The following is a 21,089-nucleotide window of genomic DNA, read 5'->3' as shown; positions in this document are numbered from 1 at the left end:
ATGGTCACTAGGGTGGCACTGTTCTTGCTAGGTGGTTGCTATGATATCCTAGGTGGTTGATATGGGGCTGCTAGGTAGTTAATAGGTGATTGTAATGGTGTTGCTGAGTAGTTACTATGGTGTTACTAGCAAATTGCTAACAGGTTGCTATAGTATCACGGGTGGTTGCTATGGTGTGGCCAGATGGTTGCTATAACTTTGATAGAAAGTTGTTATGGTATCCCAGGTGGTTGCTATGGTGTTTTAAATTGGTCTTACATGAGCACTATAACGTTACTAGGTGGTTGCTATGAAAATGCTAGCTGGTTGCTGTAGTATCCCATGTGGTTGCTATGGTGTTGCAGGTGGTTGCTATGACTTCGAATAGAAAGTTGTTATGGTATCCCAGGTGGTTGCTTTTTGGCTACTAGATAGTTGATAGGTGGTTGTAATGGTGTTGCTGAGTGGTTGCTATATTTTCATATGAATGGGTGGTTCATATGAAAATGCCAGAATAGAATAGAATCCCAGGTGGTTGCTAAGGTGTTTCTAAGTGGAGGCTAAATGGGTGCTATGGCGTTACTAGGTAGGTGTTATGATAATACTAGACAGTTGCTATAGTACCTAGGTGATTGCTATGTTGTTTTTTTAAGTGGAGATGGGTTAGATGGGTTATACAGTGTTGCTTGGTGGTTGCTATGGTATCCCAGATAGTCGTTATAAGGTTTGCTAAGTGTTTGCTAGGTGTTTGCTTTGGAGCTGCTTAGTGGCTGCAAAGTTGCTGCTTAATGGTTGCTAGGTGGTTGCTATGGCATCCCTTCTCTCCCAGATCCCAGGTGGTTGCTATTTTGTCTCAGGTGGTGGTTAGCATGTTGCCAAATTGTTGCTGCGGTACCCTTAAGTGGTCAGGTTGGGTGTTACTAGGGCACAATTCCGGAAAAAGGGATTGCTTTCCGGAAAGCGTACGCTCGAACAAGCCCGACGACCACGCTGACAAGCCCGTCTACAAGCCTGCACAAGCCCGAATCAGCCACAGTCAGACCCAACAATCAGGAGCAGGAACGGTGTCAGTCTCAGTAGGGATGAAGGACGTGGGACGAGTTAGCTGTGATCAATCCGGCAGAAAAATACGGAAGGAAAGAAAATACGGAATAATATAAATCAGCTGAAATCCGTTAGAACTCAGGCCTGCCAGGTACACAATGCTAACTGAGGGCTGTGGGCTTCCAGTACTTGTTACCTTCACGGGTTTAGAAAATTACTATTTGACCGTTCAAAAACGGAGCTGGAATTTTCAAACGGACAGACAAATTGAGCTATTACGACGGTGAGGATTATAGGTAGAAGTAGATTTGGTGTGTTTCTGCTTTGAGCAGAAAACCTTTCATGTTTAAAAACCCAGGATGTCAGGACGAGAAAAAAACCCATTCCTGCAAACATCTGAGTCAAAAGATTGTTAAAATGATGGTTTTAACCGTTTCACCTGACCTGTGCCCTTCCAATAATGGGCTACACACGCGACGGAATGAATTGAGACTTTCAGATATGTAAAAAAAAAAAAAAGGGAAAAAAGCCGTCTGGGTTGAAAAAAAACTGTAATAATACGTGCAAACTGTGACTAATAGAGACCGAATCCATCTCAGGACAAGGTTGTGAAAGCTCTGGGTCCCTTTTTCAAAAGACTTTCTGCTCTAAACAGCTTTCTAAGGGCATTCATGACGATCTGAAAGGATAAGGTAACTGTAAGGTTTTGCACTGCTGGAGAGATTCTAGTTTCTTTGGTTCAGAAAGTCTCGCAAAAGCGAGAAATCTCAAGTCAAGCGCTGCAAATGAGGTTTCAAGAAGAGCATTGTTGACTTAAGAAAACCTCATATCTCCGAGAAAGCATCTTTACAGGCTTGTGTGAAAGGCAAAAACACCCTTAAAGGAGTAGTTCGGCCAAAAAGCTAATGTACGCGATCCCGTGCCCACTTTCAGATGATGGGAAAAGATGATGGGAAAAGTCGTAGCGGTGTGTGAAGTTTCTGTTCCTGTGGTTGTTCACTGCAGCTACAAGGCTAGCTAATGACGCTAGCTAACAATGGAAGTCTATAGTCACCCGAAATGAGCTGTGAGCTGTCTTATTACTCATATACTCATATTATTATTACTACATTATTACTCATATAACGCTTATTACTGTCTTATTACTCATATAACTCATAAAGAGAGGGCTGTCCAGCTCTGTCCTGGGATGCTTCTTAGACCCAGTGCAGGTGGTGGGAGACAGGAGGATGACAGCCAAGCTGGCATCCATGCTGGAGAACGGCTCCCACCCCATGCATGAGACTCTGGCAGCACTGGGCAGCTCTTTTAGTGACCGGCTGCTTCACCCCAAGTGTGTGAAGGAGGGGTATCGTAGGTCCTTCCTTCCTGCTGCCGTCAGACTCCACTACCACACTGCTCCCAGCGGACCACATACACACACACTTAAACTACACACACATGTTAAGGGAATAGAGATCCCTCAATGTAAAAATACAATGTGCAATACCCCCCCACCTCTGGTTCTGGGAATTTTAGGGAAACAGCCCATCATGCTAGCTCCACCTCGCATATAGGAGCACTGTGTAGTTCTATTATCCCACACTGTATCCATCTGTTTCTCTGCATACTTTGTTATTAGCCTCCTTTGACCCTGTTCTACAATGGTCAGGACCCCACAGGACTGACCACCACCGAGCAGGTAGTATTTGGGTGGTGGGTCACTCTCTATGATGACTGTAATGGTGTGTGTTGGGCCGGTACGAGTAGTGGATCAGACACAGCAGTGCTGCTGGAGTTCTTAAACACCTGGACCTGAGCACAGTCTACTAACCAGCATGTCCAGCCAACAGGTGGACCAGCTTTGTAGGGGTGTCTAATAGAGTGGATGCAGTGTTTAAAAACCCCAGCAGCACTGCTGTGTCTGATCCACTCGTACCAACATCGCCACCACCATGCCAGTCGGCGTCACTGCAGTGCTGAGAACGACCCACCCCCCAAATAACTGCAAAGGGGACAATCGAAGAGGACCCTGCCAAATCCTCTTCCCTCACCTGGCTGACCACTAAGCGTCCGTTGTTGGCCTCGGTGGCGTAGATGACCCACAGGCCGTTCTCGTCCACAGCGAGGTCGATGTCGGACTTGCCCCCCCAGCGGTACGGAGAGGTGTCGTGGTAGTTGGCGTTGGCGATGATGGCCTCCCCGCTCTTGATGCGTGTGCGTAGATCGTATTTGACGATGTTGCGCGTGCGCTCCTTGTTGTAGAAGACAGCGCCGTCGTACACCACGAAGCCCGTACCGTCCACTCGATTCGGTAGCCTGGGGAAAGAAGAGCGGGGCAGGAGTGACCTAGCAGTGCAAATACTTAGGGACGCTCTCTCAATCTGTCAGTCTCTCAAAAAGTGTCTGTCACGCCTTAGGTCTGTATGTGCACTGGGAGTTGTTGGTCCCAAAATTGAGTAAAAAATGTAGAATTTTATTCCTGCAGGACGCACACTACTCTCCTCCGCCCGGAATAGTCTCATATAAACTTTTTAAGAGCTACTTTGGCAGAATTTTTCTTTTTCTAACTGGGGTTATGAAGCTAATGTACACTATGACTGTGTCCCAATTCAGGGGCTGCATCCTTCGAAGGATGCGGTATACAAAGGCGTAGCCGTCTGCTCTACGACAGATTTCCTGCCCGTACCGTTGCGTCACAAAACGCCACCCCCGTCAAGTGACTTTGATGTCTCCAGTCGTAGGATCCTTCGTTGCCGTGGCCTCCGAAGGATGTAGCTTCTGAATTGGGACACAGCCCTTCTAATAAATGCATTCTTAGACTACTTTAAGCTGCACCCATTGCTGAAACAGATGTGCAAATGCACACACACACACACACAGCTTGTCTAGTACTTACAGAGAAGTACTGCCATTAGAATAGGACTCTGGAGCACATAAAAATGACCCCGTTGGCATGTCCATGTAGGGCCTGTATGGGTAGCCCAGTAAGCTTTGTGCTTGGGTTCTACGTTGGCCTCACATATGGATGCCCACCAGGAGTCAGTAATGGGACCAGGAGGGGTTAAACATGGGCCCCATCTGGGCTGTACCTATTGTCACTATGCCTAATGGAGTGGGCTAACGGGGTGTAAATCAATAATGCTCTTGTCGCTTTTTTGGAATAAAACAGGGCATGAGCAGGTGTCCCAATACTTTTGCCCATACAGTGTATGGAGATATGACAGGGTTGTAAGTGATCTTGGTGGACTTGGTCAGTGGTCAGTGTGTAGCTCTAGTTCCAAGCTAAGGAAGAAACACTACAGACGCCCTGACCGACCAAATCAAAGGTCACTGCTGGACCGCAGGGCTGTATCTTCACTCACTTGTAGGTGGTGGTGGCCCGGTTCTGTCTGAAGTCCTCCCATGATGCGTATTCGTACAGCATGTCGGTCCGGTACGGCGTCCAGGGCATGACGTAGAGCCGGTCGCCGGACTGCAGAGGGTCTTTACACCACGCCCCTGACTGATGCTCGGCCTCCTGGAGCGAACTCGCCGCCTGGACCCGCAAGAGGGTCCCGGGACACACAAAGACTGGAGAGAGGGGAGGAAGAGAGGGAGAGAGAGAGACATAGACAGAGAAAGAGAGAGAGAGAGAGAGAGAGAGAGAGAGAGACAGAGAGATAAAAGAATATGGAGGTATAGCACGGACAGAACGATGGGAAGGAGGAGAGGGAGGAAGGGAGGGAGGGAGAGGGACGGGAAGGAGGCGGAATAGATTGAAACGCAGAGAAATCAGACGGGATAAAGAGATGAGAAATGGGCAATAAAGAGAGGAAGGAAGGGGAAAAGGAAGATGAGAGGGACACGGGAGGATGTGAAGGATTGGAGTATAAATTCAGACGGAAGAGAGAGAGAGGAGAAAGAGAGAGAGAGGGAGAGAGAGAGAGGGGGAGAGATTTGAGAGAAGGCATGAGATAAATGGCTCTATTTTCAGTGGAAGAACGTGAGAATGTAAATGCTGGTTAGTTGGCTGTGTGTTAGAGAGGCAGTGCTGTGATGGATGATGGTTTCTTGGCTGGGGGGCTAGAAGGCTGGGTGCGCTAAGGGGGGGGGGGGTGTTGGGAGTGTTGTAGCCATGGCCTACTTCAGCTCTGGGCTTCTGTTTTGTCTCTATGTAAAGTGAGGTGAATCGGCGGTGGCGGGAGAGCCGATCCGCACCGCTGCAGAGGGACGGATGTTTGGATCTATCTGAACGGCAATGCAGATCAGGACCGGTCATGTTTGGCAACAAATGTGGTGCGTCTCACTGACTCTCTCTCTCTCTCTCTCTCTGATGCATTTAAGCACTCCCTCTGACATACACAACCACACACACACACACACACACACACACACCATGTCCTCTATATCCGTCCACATGGGAGTGGTGTGAATTAGCTGGCCGATGCACATTCACACTTTGCAGGGGGACACGAGCGGTGAGAAGAGGAGCAGGAGAAAGAGAGAGTGAGAGAGAGAGAGAGAGAGAGAGAGAGGACAAAAAAAGGAAAAGAGGAGCGAGGAAGAGAATAAAATAAATTAGGGAATATAAAAGGAGAGAAATGAAGAAAAGGAAGGAAGAGAAAATAAGAGAAAAAAGAAAAAAGACAGAGGAGAAGGAACTAAAAGAGATGACAAGAGAGAAGAGGAGATCAAAAGAAGAGATGAGAAGAAAGAAAGGAAAAGAAAATTAAAAAATGAAAGGGAAAAAAGAAGAGAGGAAACAAAGAAAAGAAGAAAGGAAAAGAAAATCAAAGAACAGAAAAGAAGAAAATGAAAGATCAGAAGAAGGAACAATGGAACAGAAGATCAGAGATGAGAAGAAAAGATAAAAGAAAACAAAAGAAAATCAAAGAACAGAAGAGAAGATCTGAGAGGAGAAGCAAAGAGAAAAAGAAGAGAACAAAGTAATTGAAGTGAAAAGTATAGAAGAAAGGAAAGAGAACAAAGGAGGAGATGAAAGAGAAAGAATAGAGGGGGTGAAAACAGAGGAGAAGAGAGGAACAGAAGTAGGAGAGGGTGGAAAAAAGGCGAATGGGGAAAAGGGAAAGGTGTTTATAGAGAGAGGCAGCATCATCTGGGCTGTGACATCACAGGGGACCCTCCGAGCGTGAGAGGTGGGAGCGCCTCCGAAGAGAGGGGAAAAAAAAAAAAAGCTGGCGGGGATTTCTCTCCTAAAACTCTGGCTGCCTCAGTCAGAGCTCTTTACGACTCCGCAGGGTCTTATACACTGATCTATTTAAAAAGCTGCTAGTGAATATAACACTGACTTTAAGTGGACACACACACACACACACACACACACATTAATACATTACTGCCTGAAGCTAAAACCATCCACAGTGACAAACACTAGAGAATCACGAGGCTATAGAGTTAAAGGGCTCCTCGTCCACACTGTCCTCTGTTTTGTCCCCCTGAACTCCACTCTGAACATCTGCGTGGAGGTGTGTACCCAATAAGCAGCTGGACAGCTGTTAAGCTCAGCTCCTCACTTCTTCTGGACGTGTGGACTGCAGAGGAAGGCTGCAGAGATCCATTCACCTCCTGACAGTAATGAACGGAACAAGCTTTAAAGAGGAGATCCACCATCAGTATCTGCTGGTCTCAGCAACATTCTGAAAATGCACGTTACGGGGTTGTTAATGAGCGTACGGAGGCTGGGCTTAATGTGGAGTGGGCAGCCACTAAGTCCACCACTAAGTTTCTCTGCGAAGCGAGTTCTTGGCTTCGTCCAAATTGCGCACTAATTACTAATACTAATACGTTTTTTAAAAATACACGTTACAGGGTTGATAGCGAGTGTACGGAGGAGGGGCTTAATGCCTCCTGAGTGACTAGTCTGATTAGAGACTAGTCTGAAAGTTGCCATTCACCTACTTTTCTTGGCTAAACAAGTTCTTGGCTGTGTCCCAATTGCGTACTAAGTACTAATACTAATTACTTTTTGAGTATGAAGTATGCAGCACAGACAGCAGTGTCAAAGTTAAGTACACGATGCATAACTGGCTGCAGTCGGTTTTAGAGCAGGGTTTTGATGGACACTGTTCTCCCACAATGCAATACAATGGTAAAAAGGGAGGAGCTACGTCCCACAGGCTGCGTCCCAATTGTGCACTACACCCCAATACTATAAGCTATAGACTATATACTAATCTTGCAAGATTAAATATTAACATACTAACCTATTTTTTCTAAAAAAAACAGGAAGTAAGGAAGCGTTGCTATGCCAACACATGTCACTGCATATTCTGCTGCCACCGCTGGTAAACCAGTACGTATCTTGGATATTTGAGTATACTCAACTTCCATACTTTTATCTACACTACATACTTAAAAGGTAGCTAGTGTTAGTAAATAGTATGCATTTGGGATGCAGCAAAATACCTGAGTTTGCAAAAATGGTGGAAAACAATGCAAGTGCAGCAGCAACCAGGACGGCAGGGGAATGATATGTGTTGGCATAGCAACGCTTCATCATTTGCTGTTAGTATGAAGTGGATAGGTACGCCAATATTTTGTGTACTAACCTGTCAAACACATACTATTAGGATTAGTATACAGTGTATATACCTTATTGTAGTGCAGTAGTACGCAATTGGGACACAGCCCAAGTTTGGCCGAAAAGACACAGTGGTTTGAGCTCTCCCCCTATTGGACAGCTGAACTATCTGAGTAGTTCAGTAACTCTGATTCGGTTCAGAACCATCCTAAAACTACACTGTATGGTCTTATTGCTTGGTCCACTATCAAGAGTATCCTGCTTTTGTTGGAGTAACTGTCTCTACTGTCCAGGGAGGACGGCTTAGACGGTTTAAAAGCATTGCTGTGAGGATTTGATTGCATTCAGCAACAAGAGCTTTAGTGAGCTCAGGATGTCGAATGATGGTCACCATCCCACCATCTCATCCCCAGCTCCCCAACTGTCCAATCCGAAAGTACTGGCTGACGCACCAACCATCATTCCAAGGGACACAGTTCAATGCCAGGGGGGCCTGTAGGCATTGTAGGCATTTGGCAGCCTGGTGCCAATAGGTTCAGGTCTTTATCTGCTCCAGAGTCCTGTTCTATTGGCTGTGCTTCTTTTCCACAGGGACTAGACATGCTATGTGTGTGTCTGCATTTGCACATCTATGTCGCCAATGCAACGCACAACGTAGCGTAGCTCAATTCAGGGTGTCCACAAACTTTTGTCCATAATATAGAGTAGCAGAAATAGCTTGAACTTGTCTTTTGAACTTTTCCTTCTGAACTCGGATCAGCAAGCTTACCCTAACCGGGCCTTACTTACTATGAACTACGAAATGCTAAGGCCGCAAGTCGCGGGATCGTTTCCCACTCTAAAACTCCCGTAATGCAGTTTTCACGGAATTACATCAGAAGACTGCGAGGCTGTGAGGCTGCAATAAGGACAGAAATGCTGCAGACAGAGGATCCACAGCAGCGAGACAGCGAGAGGGAAGGGAAAAGGGAGAAAGAGAGAGAGAGAGAGAGAGAGAGAGAGAGAGGTGTGGGTATTACCAAGGTTTCAGTATCACCACACTGGCTGCATCCTGCTTGTTCTACCGGCTTCCAAACTGTTTTAGGGCTTTTAAATCTGCTAATGTCTCAGCGCACCCATACACACTTCAGAGAGTCTGACCGATCCCGAACCAAATTGGATTTTAAAATCACCAAGGGATAGTGCTGGCTCCAAAGATTAGCAACTCACTGCCCACAGCCATTTCATCACGCAGCCTCCCTCCATTAGCGGCGCTTCAAACCAGCTGAAGAGTCACTTTTTCAGCTGCAGCTTCTAACTAGTTTTGCTCTTGTTGTTTTAATCATCACTTTGGAAGAGTTTCCCGTTCTTCTTCGCACTTCTAAGTGGATAACTTCTCCCTTATTGTGCTTTTATTGAGGGCCTTTGTCTTGTTTTATGCCTATTCCAAGTCGCGTTGCACCGCATTTGGCTTCACTTGAACAGATAACATGGTTATTATGCAAATGCTCATTATTATAGTATACGTACATACACTGCACTATATGTACAAATGTTTGTGGACACCCCTTCTAATGAATGCATTCAAATGTACACACACACTGTAGAGAAGAAGTACAAAAACTACCAATAGAATAACCTATTGGACCATGCTGCCTAATATTAGCCAGGCGTGGGCTAGAGGGGTATGAAGCCCCCCAGCATTGAGGTGTGGAGCAGTGGAAGAACTCAGTGGAAGTTCTCTGGGTTGATGGTTGGAGCTCCATCCGATACTTTTGGGATGAGTTAGGGCGTTCCTCAGAAATCCTGGCCTGACTAACGCTCTTGTTTGTCGCCGAATGCAATCAAATCCTCAGAGCAATGCTCTCCGAATTCTGGTAGAAAGCCTTCCTCCTGTCCATTGGAGACAGTCACTCCAACAAAAGCAGGATCCACTCTTTTTAATACCCTTGATTTCCGAAGAAGCGATGAACTATGAGCAGGCGTCCCAATACTTTTGTCCGTGCAGCGTACATATACATACTGTATGTATGTTGCATATTATTTATTAGATATAAACGACTTACAGTATATTTCATAAGTGTTTATGGTCAGCACTTAGGTCAGCAGTCAGCACTGGGCCGACTGCTACTCGGTGGAGCTGTAGCCGAGCTAGTTAAGCAGAGGCTAGCTTAGCGAGTGGGCTACAGAACCAAAACTAAACCATGGGGGGAAAAAACTTCGGCATTAGTCAGTAGTCGCTCGAGTCATTATCATGTAAATATTTAGAATTGGGCTTTCTGTCAGCTAGACTGTTATGCTACTAACTAAGCTAATGCTAACCAGCTTATCTCTCCTGATTCAGAGCAGTTTAGCAAGTGTAATGGTCAGATTGATGGTTTAACCTTTATTCAATGATTGATTCATTTAAAACTGTGAAGTGTTCACTTTTGTACATGAGGTGGGATGAGATCGTACGGAAGCAAATCCCCCAGTTCCAGAGTAAGACCACCCTGATTTTAGCGGGGTAGACTGGGGACTCCAATGACGTCCCAGCCACCACACCTTAGCTAAGTGTTAAAACTAAGAGTATTAAAAAAACCTTCACCCTGCTTTTGTTGGAGTATCCGTCTCTATTGTCCAGGGAAGACGGCTTTCTACTAGATATTCCTAGAACATTGCTGTGAGGATTTGATTGCATTCAGCAACAAGAGCTCTAGTGAGGTCAAGATGTCGAATGATGGTCAAAACCCCACCATCTCACCCCTAGCGCCCCAACTCATCCGAAAGTACTGGCTGGCGCACCAACCATCATTCCAGGAGACACAGCTCAATGCTGGGGGGGGGGTTCACATCCCCTCTAGCCTGGACATTGGGTCCAATGACTTCCAATGACGTCCCTGCCACCGACATGCTAAGTGTATGACTGCTGTTCAGTAAAAACTATGTCTCAGGGTTTGAACCCTGGAGCTGCTCTGGACCAATAGAAATGCGCAAAATTTTACATTGACTTCCATTCAAAGTTCCGAACATTTTAACAAGTCATCATTTTGGAGATACATGTATTATCTTGGACAGCGACGATTATACTCTACTATGTATGATGGGTATAACTGCCTGCACGGTTATTCTGCCCCCCCTTAAAATGAGCACACACTTCACTGAATCATATTCCAATCCATACTAATTGATTCCAAAATCGATGCTGTTGAATCTTCACGGTCTGGTCGATGCATCGATGCATTTTTACACCCCTAATGGGAACACTAAAGCGGCAGAAAGCTTCTCCTGGACGTGATGGATCTATCGGAGACCAAATAAGAACAGGCTGGCTAAGCCGAAGCTGTTATTATTAGATTTGTGTGTGAGAATAAAACCTGTAGCTTCCACAGAGAGACGGAAAATGGCAAAGCTCAGTACAGTAGTGACCTGCTCTATGTAGGTGACCCATAAAGAATGAACATAGTGGGTTGAAGAGGAATTGGGACAGAGCCAGAACGAACACACTCCCACACACCCACACACCTACCTATAACTACATATATATACACACACACACACACACTCTCTCTCTCACTGTTTCTCACGGAGGTCAGTCAGTGCCTTCTCCAATCCTATTGGTCACAGACACTGTCTCTCTCTCTCTCTCTCTCTCTCTGTCGCGGGTTCATGCTCCACCAGTGCTCCACCAGTGCTCTGAATGCCTGGGTTGGTCAGTTCCTGGCTTGGATGCGTGTGAATGCATGCTAACAGTGGGCCGCATTTATTAAGCACTAAAGAGCAAAAGAACTGATCTGGAACCAGTAAAAAACATTAACTGATCTCAGCTCAGACTTAAATATGGGCCAGTATTTCAATAGACAGGGTGTGGGGCTCCTGAGTGGAGCAACAGTCTAAGAGCTGGCTCTATATCACAGGGAGTTTGCAGGTTCTACCCCCAGTGATGCAAAGGTGGGATAGGTAGGATGGCTTTTCCTCGCTCCCCCAGCACTCAGTGTGATGCTAGCCGATGCATGCGTCTGTTAGCGGCAGTTTGCTATGAAGTCGACTTAGGCTAGTGGAGCTTTGTGAGACTCGGAGGAGGCCCATGCTAGCCTTCACAGCCCTCCCAGCACTGGTAGCACTGTGTGATGGAGGGGTCCTAGCTGGTGGGTGGAAACTGCAAATGACTAAACTGGGAAGAGAACTGGGATTAAAAACTCCAGAAATAAAAGAACAGATCAAGATCAAATTCAATAGCTTTTTGTGCAATCAAGCTACACAATATGGACAAAAGTATTGGGACGCCTGCATATTGTTCATTGTTTCTACCGTAATCAAGGGTATTAAAAAAGTGTTTATCCTGCTTTTGTTGGAGACACTGTCTCTACTGTCCAGGGCAGAAGGCCAACATTGCTGTGAGGATTTGATTGTATGCAAGAGCTGTTTTAGTAAGGTCATAATTTTAGATCACCACCCCAGCTCATCCCAAAAAGTATTGGATGGAGCACCATCCATCATTCCAGAGAGCACAGTTCTTCCACTGCTCCACAGCTCAATGCTGGGGGGCTTTGTACCCCTCTACTGATGCCAATAGCTTTATGTTAATCTGCACCAGAGAGTCCTATTCTATGTGGAAGGGGTGTCCACAAACATTTGGACACATAGTGTACGTTAGGCTTACATTACAGTATCTCATTAAGTTCTCTAAACCTAAACCTTGCCCAGCATTGCAGTAGTGCATGAATGCATTTGTGGGCGGAGCTTCAGCCCACTCAGCCCAAGACCCTTGGCCCACTGCTCTGACCACATGCTAAAGTCTTACTTTCTCCATAGAATATTAATGAGGAGACGACCAGCTTCGGTTACTGTCAAGAATGTGCACCCAGCAGTGCATTTACCTCCTATACTGAGAGTCAGTATATACACCACATCACACTGCACACACACACACACACACACACACACACACAAACATATAGACCTGTGAGGATTAATTAAGCTTGACTCATGCTCTTCTCTGGCTTTCCTCATGTGTATTTTACAATTCTCCCTCTGTCTCTCTCTCTTTGTCTCACTTTCTCTCTCGCTGTCTCCCTTTCAGCGGGTCATCTGACCTCAGCAGCACTTCTGGGAGTCTATTAACACAATCCGCACAAACTAGCCGAGGAAATCCACCCCCAGCCAACCCTACCACCTGCTGTGCAGATCTATCCTGCTTTAGCGATGTCAGGCTAACCCATCACCCACTTGGGCAGAGCTGGAAGTTGGAGTTTCTCAGCCTTATTTTGTTTGTTTTCTGAGAGCCAAGGTCGGCACACACACACACCACCCGGTTGTCCACCCTGTGCCTGTGAGTGGGCTTCACGTACTGAATGCAGTCCCTGTGCTAAAGCTAAAGCTCCAGTAGGTCTTACAGGCCAGGGTAGGCCCGGCGTTTGCTTCTCTGGCTCTGCACTGGAGATACGAGGCTAATGATGCTAAGTTAGGGGACATTATTTAGCTGTTTAAACCATCACACACTCGCCTCACACCACGGGAAGCTGTTCGGGAACCTCTAATAGACTTTTTACAGGGTCTCCGACTCTGTATGATGCACTGTTATCTATAAACATGGACCAAAGAATGTCGAAAGAGGCTCCTAAGGGGCGCAACCAGCTAAGCTAATGAGGTTATCATCACTGCAAGTTCAATCCCACATGCCACAGTCGGGCATTGGGGAGATTCTGAGTTTTTGGGTAGGTGGGATGGCCTTCCCGGCCCCCAATAACAGAGCGTGGGTAACAGAGAGTTAGCGTGATGTTGTATCTAGCATCCATGGCAGCTAGTGTTCTCCTCCAAGCGTGTTGAGCCTTCCAACGCCATTGTGTCTACCTACTGCTGAAACTTTTTCAGGCACCATGAACTTACTACACTAGTCACTGTGCTCTCCGGGGTTGGCATGGTGACAACCAAGACGATGGATCAGTTGTTACAGCACAAATTCCCAACAAAAGGCTTCATGGGAAGGCTAGCATGGGTGAAGCATGGGCTAGCTTTCACCTTCTGAACCTCCACCAACACTACTGTGTGATATAGGGGGATCTCCACTATATGGACAAAAGTATTGGGACACCTGCTCATTCGTTGTTCCCTTTCAAATTTAAGGGTATTAAAAATATATATTTTTACTACTACATTATGCAGCATTGCTGTGAGAATTTGATTGCATTCAGTGACAAGAGAGTTGGCTGGGGGGCTTTATACCCTTCTAGCCCACTTCTGGCAATAGGTAAGGTGCCAAAAGGTTCCACAGCCCACATGCTCATGTGGTGCTCACATGAGTGGAATGTGGACTAGGTGGGTTCCAGTTAGGCATAGGCTCTGAGTGGGTGGGTACATGCTAGTGGACTCCCCATACAGGTCCCAAATGGACATCCTTATGTGCTCCAGAGAGTCCTATTCTATTGGCAGTACTTCTCTACAGGAGCTAGACTAGCTTGTGTGTGTGTGTGTGCATTTGCACATCTGTGTCAGCAATGGGTGCAACTTAAAGTAGCTGGGCATTCATTACAAGGGGTGTCCACAAACATGTGGACACATTTGGACTTAAGCCTGAATTTCGCCTTATTGTGTGATGACCCATGCCTGCAGCTAGCACTATGCTAACTTAGTGGCTATTTGCTTCCATTGCTTGTTAGCCACTTTAGCCTCGTAGCGCCAGTGCTAGGGGGGAGTCTGTAGTCAGGGGGGACACTGCTAACTACACTGTCAACTATTGTATAGTAGAGTGTGTGTGTGTGTGGCTGATACGGATGGTGCGCTGCCATGCCATGTCCACCAGCTCATGCTGAGAGGTGCACCAAAGTGGACCGGGCCGCTGAGCGACCTGCTGCTCTAATTGAATCTCACACCTGTTCCTGGCAGGTGCACAGAACATCCAGCAGGGGGCAGCGTGCTGCACAGCACACAACACCTTCAGTGCACAGAATGGGTAATCGTGCATGTGTGTGCATGTGTGTTTGTGTGTGTGAGAGTGAGCGTGCATATGTCTGAGAGAGAGTGTGTGTGTGTGTGTGTGTGTGTGCGTGCACGTGTGTGCATTGGTATGCGTGAGTGTGTGCGAGCTTGAGAAGGGAAAAAAAGAGCAACAGAGGAGAGCATAGCAGAGAGTGCGCGAGTGTTAACGTGTTAGTGTGTGTTTGAGAGCGAGCGAGCGAGTGAATGAGCAAGAGAGAGAGAGAGAGTGAGTGAGAGAGCTGGAAAAAGAGAATTGTGTGATTGTGTGTGTGTGTGTGTGTGTGTGTGTGAGGAAGGAAGGAAGGAGGGATGAAAACGGAGAGAGGTCAAAGGTTATTCCTGTGAAATGAGAATTAGGATTTGCGTTAATCTCCGAGATTACGTCCTGGAGGTTAAAGACATGGTGGCAACGTTGCTATGGAGATACTTATACACACACACACACACACACACAAACACACACACATATACAGAATACATACGTACATAAACAAACACACTGTCTCATATCCCTTATATCCCTCAGATAGGCACATGCACACACACACACATACACACATACACACACACACATACAAAGCCTGCCATACTGCTGGTTTTGAATCATTACTGTATGAGTGTTGAGTCAAAGCAGTGGGAGGAGCCAATGAGAGTACTAACGCTCTGTACAAGTGTGTGTGTGTGTGTGTGTGTGTGTGTGTGTGTGTGTGTGTGTGTATCGGGGGGGTGATTTATGTTTTCACTGTCAGTCACGGTCAGTCATGGTGTATGATAGTTACCATCTATGGACTTCCAGGCCTATGGATTTCAGTAATAGTAAAACTCCTCCCTTCCCCTTAAACCTATATACACTAAATGGACAAAAGTATTGGGACACCTCTTCATTCTTCATCATTTCTTCAGAAATCAAAGGTATTAAAAAAGATCTTAGCCTGCTTTGGTTGGAGTAACTGTCTCTGCTGTCCAGGGAAGAAGGCTTTCTACTCGATTCTGGAGGAGCATTGCTGTGAGGATTTGATTGCCTCATTCAGCGACAAGAGCGTTAGTGAGGACAGGTTGTTGGATGATGATGATCACCACTCCACCTCATCATCCCCAACTGCCCAACTCATCCCAAAATGACTGGATGGAGCTCCACCATCCATCATTCCAGAGATCACAGTTCTTCCACTGCTCCACAGCTCAATGCTGGGGGGCTTTCTACCCCCACTCTAGCCCACGCCTGGCCTTACGCAGCATGGTGCCAATAGGTTGATGCATCCAGAGAGTCCTATTCTATTGGCAGTACTTCTCTACAGGGAATAGACAAGCTACGTGTCTGTGTGCGCATTTACACTTTTCCCTCAGCAATGCATTCATTAGAAGGGGTGTCCACAAACTTTTGGACACGTAGTGTATAAAACATTTTAAGTAATGCTACAGTGTAAATGTCAAGCCGTAAGACCCCTACTGTGTGTGTGTGAGTGTGTGTAAGTTTGTGTGTGTGTAAGTGTGTGTGTGTGTGTGTGTTTCTGTGTTACTGCTACCATTCATACCATTCATTGTCTAGGAGGCTTTAAGCCGTACACAACCGGCAGACAGCCTTCATTACGGCCTGCTACATATCATTTACTGCATACAGCCGAGACAGCAAAACAGCTGGACCTCTGAAGCCTTTCTCTTTAGTCTCTCTCTCTCTCTCTCTCTCTCTCTCTCTCTCTCTCTCTCCCCCCCTCTCTCTCGCCCTCTCCTTCCTCCCCAGGGTCTCGCTGTTCTGCCTGTCCGCAAAGGTCTATGTGTACCTGAGTGGCTCTCATTGAAATTCATGACCACCTGTGTTGGCCTGAGCTTTTTAGCTTTAACAATACACACACGCACACACACACACACACACACACATACACACATGAATGCAAAACTGCCTGTGTGTCACAAGACTGTGTATGTGCGTGTGTGTGTGTTATGTGGAGGGGTTTGGGAGGTGGGGGTCACTCCTAATGAGGACCTACTTCCACTGCTCTTTCTGTAAAAGAGAGATACCTGACACCAGTGTGTGTGTGTGTGTGTAGGTGTGTGTGTGTGTGTGTATTTGTGCATTTCTCTAACAATGACAGGTCCTGAGCACAAAAGGCAGAGCAGCGCATCCCCCAGAATCCATAATCTGCCGATTAATCGATCCTTAAATCAACGAGTGTTAATGAGCGAAGGCCGCGAGCAGCACGAATCCTCGATTGTTAATCAAATCAGCAGACAGAGGGAATAATTAGCAGCAGACTGAAAGGCAGGAGGGATGAGGAACAGGGAAGAGGGTATGCAGTGTTGTGGGATTGTGGGTGAAAGCAGTCTGAAATGGGTGGGATGAGAAGAGGGGAGGGAGCGAGGGAGCTAGGGAGGGAGCGAGGGAGGGAGCTAGGGAGGGAGTGAGGGGTTACTGCTGCAAAACCAAGCGGCAGAATCGAGCATTAGAGGTGATACAGCTGTTCTCGGGGAACGATGCAGATGTTTAGGGGTTGAAATGTGACGAACAGACGCACATTAGCACATGGCCGGTCAGAACGGGGGGAAACGCGTCTTGACTGAGGTCCAGGGAGGTGCAGCGCTGACAGGGTGGCATATGGTTAATGTCTAAACGCGCAGGGATAGTTTAGGATAAATTAGGCACAGTTAAATCTGACTGAGGTCTAAGATTAGATTTAGGCTCAATTTCAGCCCAGTTTGAACCAACCTTAGGCCTTATTTTAGGCCTAATATAGATTTAATACCAGTTTAGGCCCGGTTTAAGCCCAGTCTAGGCCCAGTTTAGGCCAAATTCTGATCAGATATTTTTGTCCACATTTTAGTCCCCACTCTGGACACACAACATTTAGCTCAGTTGCGGGCAAATTAGGTCCGGTTTAAGCCCAGTGTAGGCCAGATTTTGGGTTCAGGTCCCAAAAAGTCCCATTTACTTTAAACTTCAGAACCAATTAAGGCGGTTTAGGCCGCATTTACACCCAGTCATGGCCCAATTTCAGCCCAAGTTTAAGTTCAGGTAAAAACAGGTTTAGAAAACATCCAGGTTCAGGTGAGTCGCGGTTTAGGCTTGGAGCCATTATAGGCCAAATGTGGGTTAAGGGACGTCCCAATTTATTAAGTCTAGTTTCAAACTAATTAAACCCCAATTTAGACCAGTTTTACACCTAGTCTAGGCCCAATCCAGCCCAAACTCAGACCAAATTATGTGCAGTTTAAGCCAGGTTCAAATTGTGGGCTGAATTTGGTCCAGGATAAGCTCAGTTTAGGTCACGTTTAGTCTCTCCTTAGTCTTGGGGCTTTTTAGGCCCAGTTATGGACCAAGTCAAGGCCAGGTTCACACCCAGCCTTGGCCCAATATTAGCTCAGATTTGGTCCAGTTGGGTTCCAGTTTAAGCCCAGTTTAGAACTATTTCAGGCCTGAGCCCCAAGACTTAGCACTAGCATTGAGCGGGACTGGCAGTGGAGCCATTTTTGGCTGTGATGTTTGCGATCGTCTTATACCAATGTCAACGGCAACAGCAGCATCTCCTCTGGACCCCCCATACACACACACACACACACACACATACAACACACACATAAACAAACACAGGTCAAAGACACAGGTGAGTGGTGGTAAAGCCCGACCAAGCAAATGAGGATGAGGATAAAAAGAAGAGCGATGGCAGTGGTGGACAGACAGCTGGAGAGGAGGAGAAGGAGGAGGAGGAGGAGGAGGAGGAAGAGCAAAGCAAGAAAAGTACGGGAAAGGGTGGACAAGTCCGAAAACCTGTGGCTGCTTTTAATGAGAAAGAAAACGAGAGAAAAGAGAGAGAGAACGACAAGAAAGATAGAGAGAGATGGAGAGAGACTGGGAAAGAAAGAGAGAGATAGATGGGACACTGGGGGTCCTAAAAATGGAAGGAAATGCTTTGGGGGGGAGGGGGGGAAACATCGTTCTAAACCATGAACCCATGACTCTAATCCGACAACGACAGACAACTGAAGAACCGTCCTGAAGGAAGGAAAACAAAAAAAGGAGGGCTGGGGTGGAGGAAGTGCTGGGTGATGTATCCATATATCTGTACTGTTCCTGTACTGTTTCTTCCACTACCATATTCACTGGCTTTTCAGGTGCAAACAGTCCAATCAGAACCAACTACAGCACCAGTCAAAAGCTTTAGGACTCCCCCTAATTTATCCAGTTTAACCACACCTTAATTATCTTGTTTCCATGCCTTACTAAGTCATGGCCATGTCTTAATTATCTTGTTCCCACACCTTATTTAGTTGTGTTCACCGCTTAATTATCTTACTCCATTGCCTTACTAAGTTGTGGCCACACCTTAATTATTTTGTTTCCATGTCTTACTAATTCATGGCCATGCATTAATTATCTGGTTCCCACACCTTATGAAGTTGTGGCCACACCTTAATTATCTTGTTCCCATGCCTAACTAAGCCTTTGCCATGATTTTATTATCTTGTTCCCACACCTTATGAAGTTGTGTTCACTGCTTAATTAAATTATTCCATTGCCTTACTAAGTCATGGCCACATCTTAATTATTTTGCTCCCATGTCTTACTAAGTCATGGCCATGCATTAATTATCTGGTTCCCACACCTTATGAAGTTGTGGCCACACCTTAATTATCTTGTCCCCCACCTAACTAAGCAGTAGCCATGACTTCATTATCTTGTTCCCACACCTTATGAAGTTGTGGCCACACCTTAATTATCTTGTCCCCCACCTAACTAAGCAGTAGCCATGACTTCATTATCTTGTTCCCACACCTTACTAAGTTGTGGCCACACCTTACTTATTTTGTTTCCATGTCTTACTAAGTCATGGCCATGCATTAATTATCTTGTTCCCACACCTTACAAAGTTGTGGCCACACCTTAATTATCTTGTTCCCATGCCTAACTAAGTTGTGGCCACACCTTAATTATTTCGTTACCATGTCTTACTAAGTCATGGCCATGCATAAATTATCTTGTTCCCACACCTTACGAAGTTGTGGCCACACCTTGATTGTCTTGTTTCCATGCCTCATCTAAGCCATGCTAAGATGGTTAAACAAGAAAGGCAAGAAAAGCTGTGTCCTACTGAACTAATCGGGGGTGTTCTAAAACTTTTGACTGGTAGTGTACATGGTCTATCATCACCTACACAACCTGATCAGTATCGCCCAGCACTACGTGGAGCCGCAGAGGTTTGGGGGGGGGGGTGTTGTGAGGAGTCGCTTGGATCTGGAGGGTCTGATTGGAAATTAACTGCAAACAATAGAAGGATGAATAAATCATGGTGAATGAGGCTGGAGTGAACGCAGCACAGATGGGCGTGTGTGTGTGTGTGTGTGTGTGTGTGTGTGTGTGTGTGTGTGTGTCAGAAAAAAAAAGATATGAAGTGTGACTCAACGCTGCATCACTATAAGGAGAAATGACCTCCCGGCTAATGGAATACAGCACAGAACCCATCACACAGCATAAAGTGGCATGTGCAGTGGAATGAGAGCCTGTGTGTGTGTGTGTAAGTGTGTTTTTATGTGTGTGTGTGTGTGTGTGTGTGTGTGTGATTGCATCTGTGTGTGTGTGCCCTGTAGTGATTGTGATGAGCTTAGGTTGATTGTTAATCATTCAAATCGAGGACAGCTTGTCATGAGTGAATGTGTGTGTGTGTTTGTGTGTTGTTTACTGTACACAGAATCATCACTGCGTGCAGGTTAGAGTGTGTTTGACGTCGTCTGAAACGAAGAGAAAAAATCTAGAAGGATCGCAGAGTATTGGTTATAACAGAGAGAGAGAGAGAGAGAGAGAGAGAGAGAGAGAGAAAGTGTGTAACGAAGAAGAAAAGTAAAAAAACTAAACAAAGTAAGAAAGTAACAAATGACCTAAATTAAAAAAAAGAAATAAAGAATAGAAAGAATAACAATAAAGTAAAAAAAGAAGGACAAAAACAAACAAAAGAAAAGAAAGAAAATTAAAGAATCCAAAAGAAATAAGGAAATAAATCAAACAAGGCAAAAGATAAAAGCATAAAAGTATAAAAAAAGAAACAAAATGATAGACAGAAAGAAAGAACAAAAATAAAAAAGAAAGATCAAAGAATAATAAAGAAAAAAGAAGGAATAGTACAGAAATCAAAATAAAGAACAAAGTAAAGAAAGAAAAAAAACAAAAACAAAAAGAGGCAAAAGATCAAAAAGAAAATACAAAGAAAGATCAAAGAAAAAAAGACAGAAAGAAGGAAGGAAGGGAAGAAGGGAATAAGGGAGGAAGGGGAGGGTAACAAACATCAAACATGAGCACTACACAGGGTGCTGGGTTAGGAGAGGGGGATGAAAGGAGAGGAAGAGAAGAGGAGGAGGAGGAGGAGGAAGAGGAGGAGAGGGAGCTGTGGTTTATGTTCATTGTGGTCTTTACCTTTTTGATCCACTTCTATTCAAGCATCGGAAAAAGAAGAGAGAGAGAGAGAGAGAGAGAGAGACAGAAGGATAGAGAGAATAAGAGAGAGAGAGATAAAGAGAGAGTGAAGAGAGTGATAGAAAAAACAGGTGCAGGAAAAAAGAGAAAATTGAGATTCAGTATCAGGCGGTCCGTTTGGGGGGGGGGGGGGGGGGTGAGTGATGGGGTGGTGGGAGTTGGCTGTTG

At 45.8% G+C, this 21,089-nt stretch overlaps 1 protein-coding gene across 2 annotated transcripts in view; it reads right to left on the bottom strand.

Annotated features, from left to right (window-relative positions):
• adgrl1a (adhesion G protein-coupled receptor L1a) overlaps window positions 1-21,089 on the bottom strand; it is a 223,153-nt gene that overhangs the window by 53,251 nt on the left and 148,813 nt on the right. For both annotated transcript variants that reach the window (XM_072675209.1, XM_072675210.1), the window contains exons 5-6: window positions 4,368-4,575; window positions 3,057-3,321 (exon numbers count right to left, since the gene is read on the bottom strand). In XM_072675209.1, the coding sequence (XP_072531310.1) occupies window positions 3,057-3,321; window positions 4,368-4,575 (473 nt within the window). The remainder of the gene's footprint in view (window positions 1-3,056; window positions 3,322-4,367; window positions 4,576-21,089) is intronic.

The sequence above is a fragment of the Salminus brasiliensis genome, chromosome 3, assembly GCF_030463535.1.
Source record: "Salminus brasiliensis chromosome 3, fSalBra1.hap2, whole genome shotgun sequence".
NCBI classification, from domain to species: Eukaryota; Metazoa; Chordata; class Actinopteri; order Characiformes; family Bryconidae; genus Salminus; species Salminus brasiliensis.
Note: the sequence above shows the minus strand (reverse complement) of the source record. Positions and strands in the feature narration are given on the sequence as shown.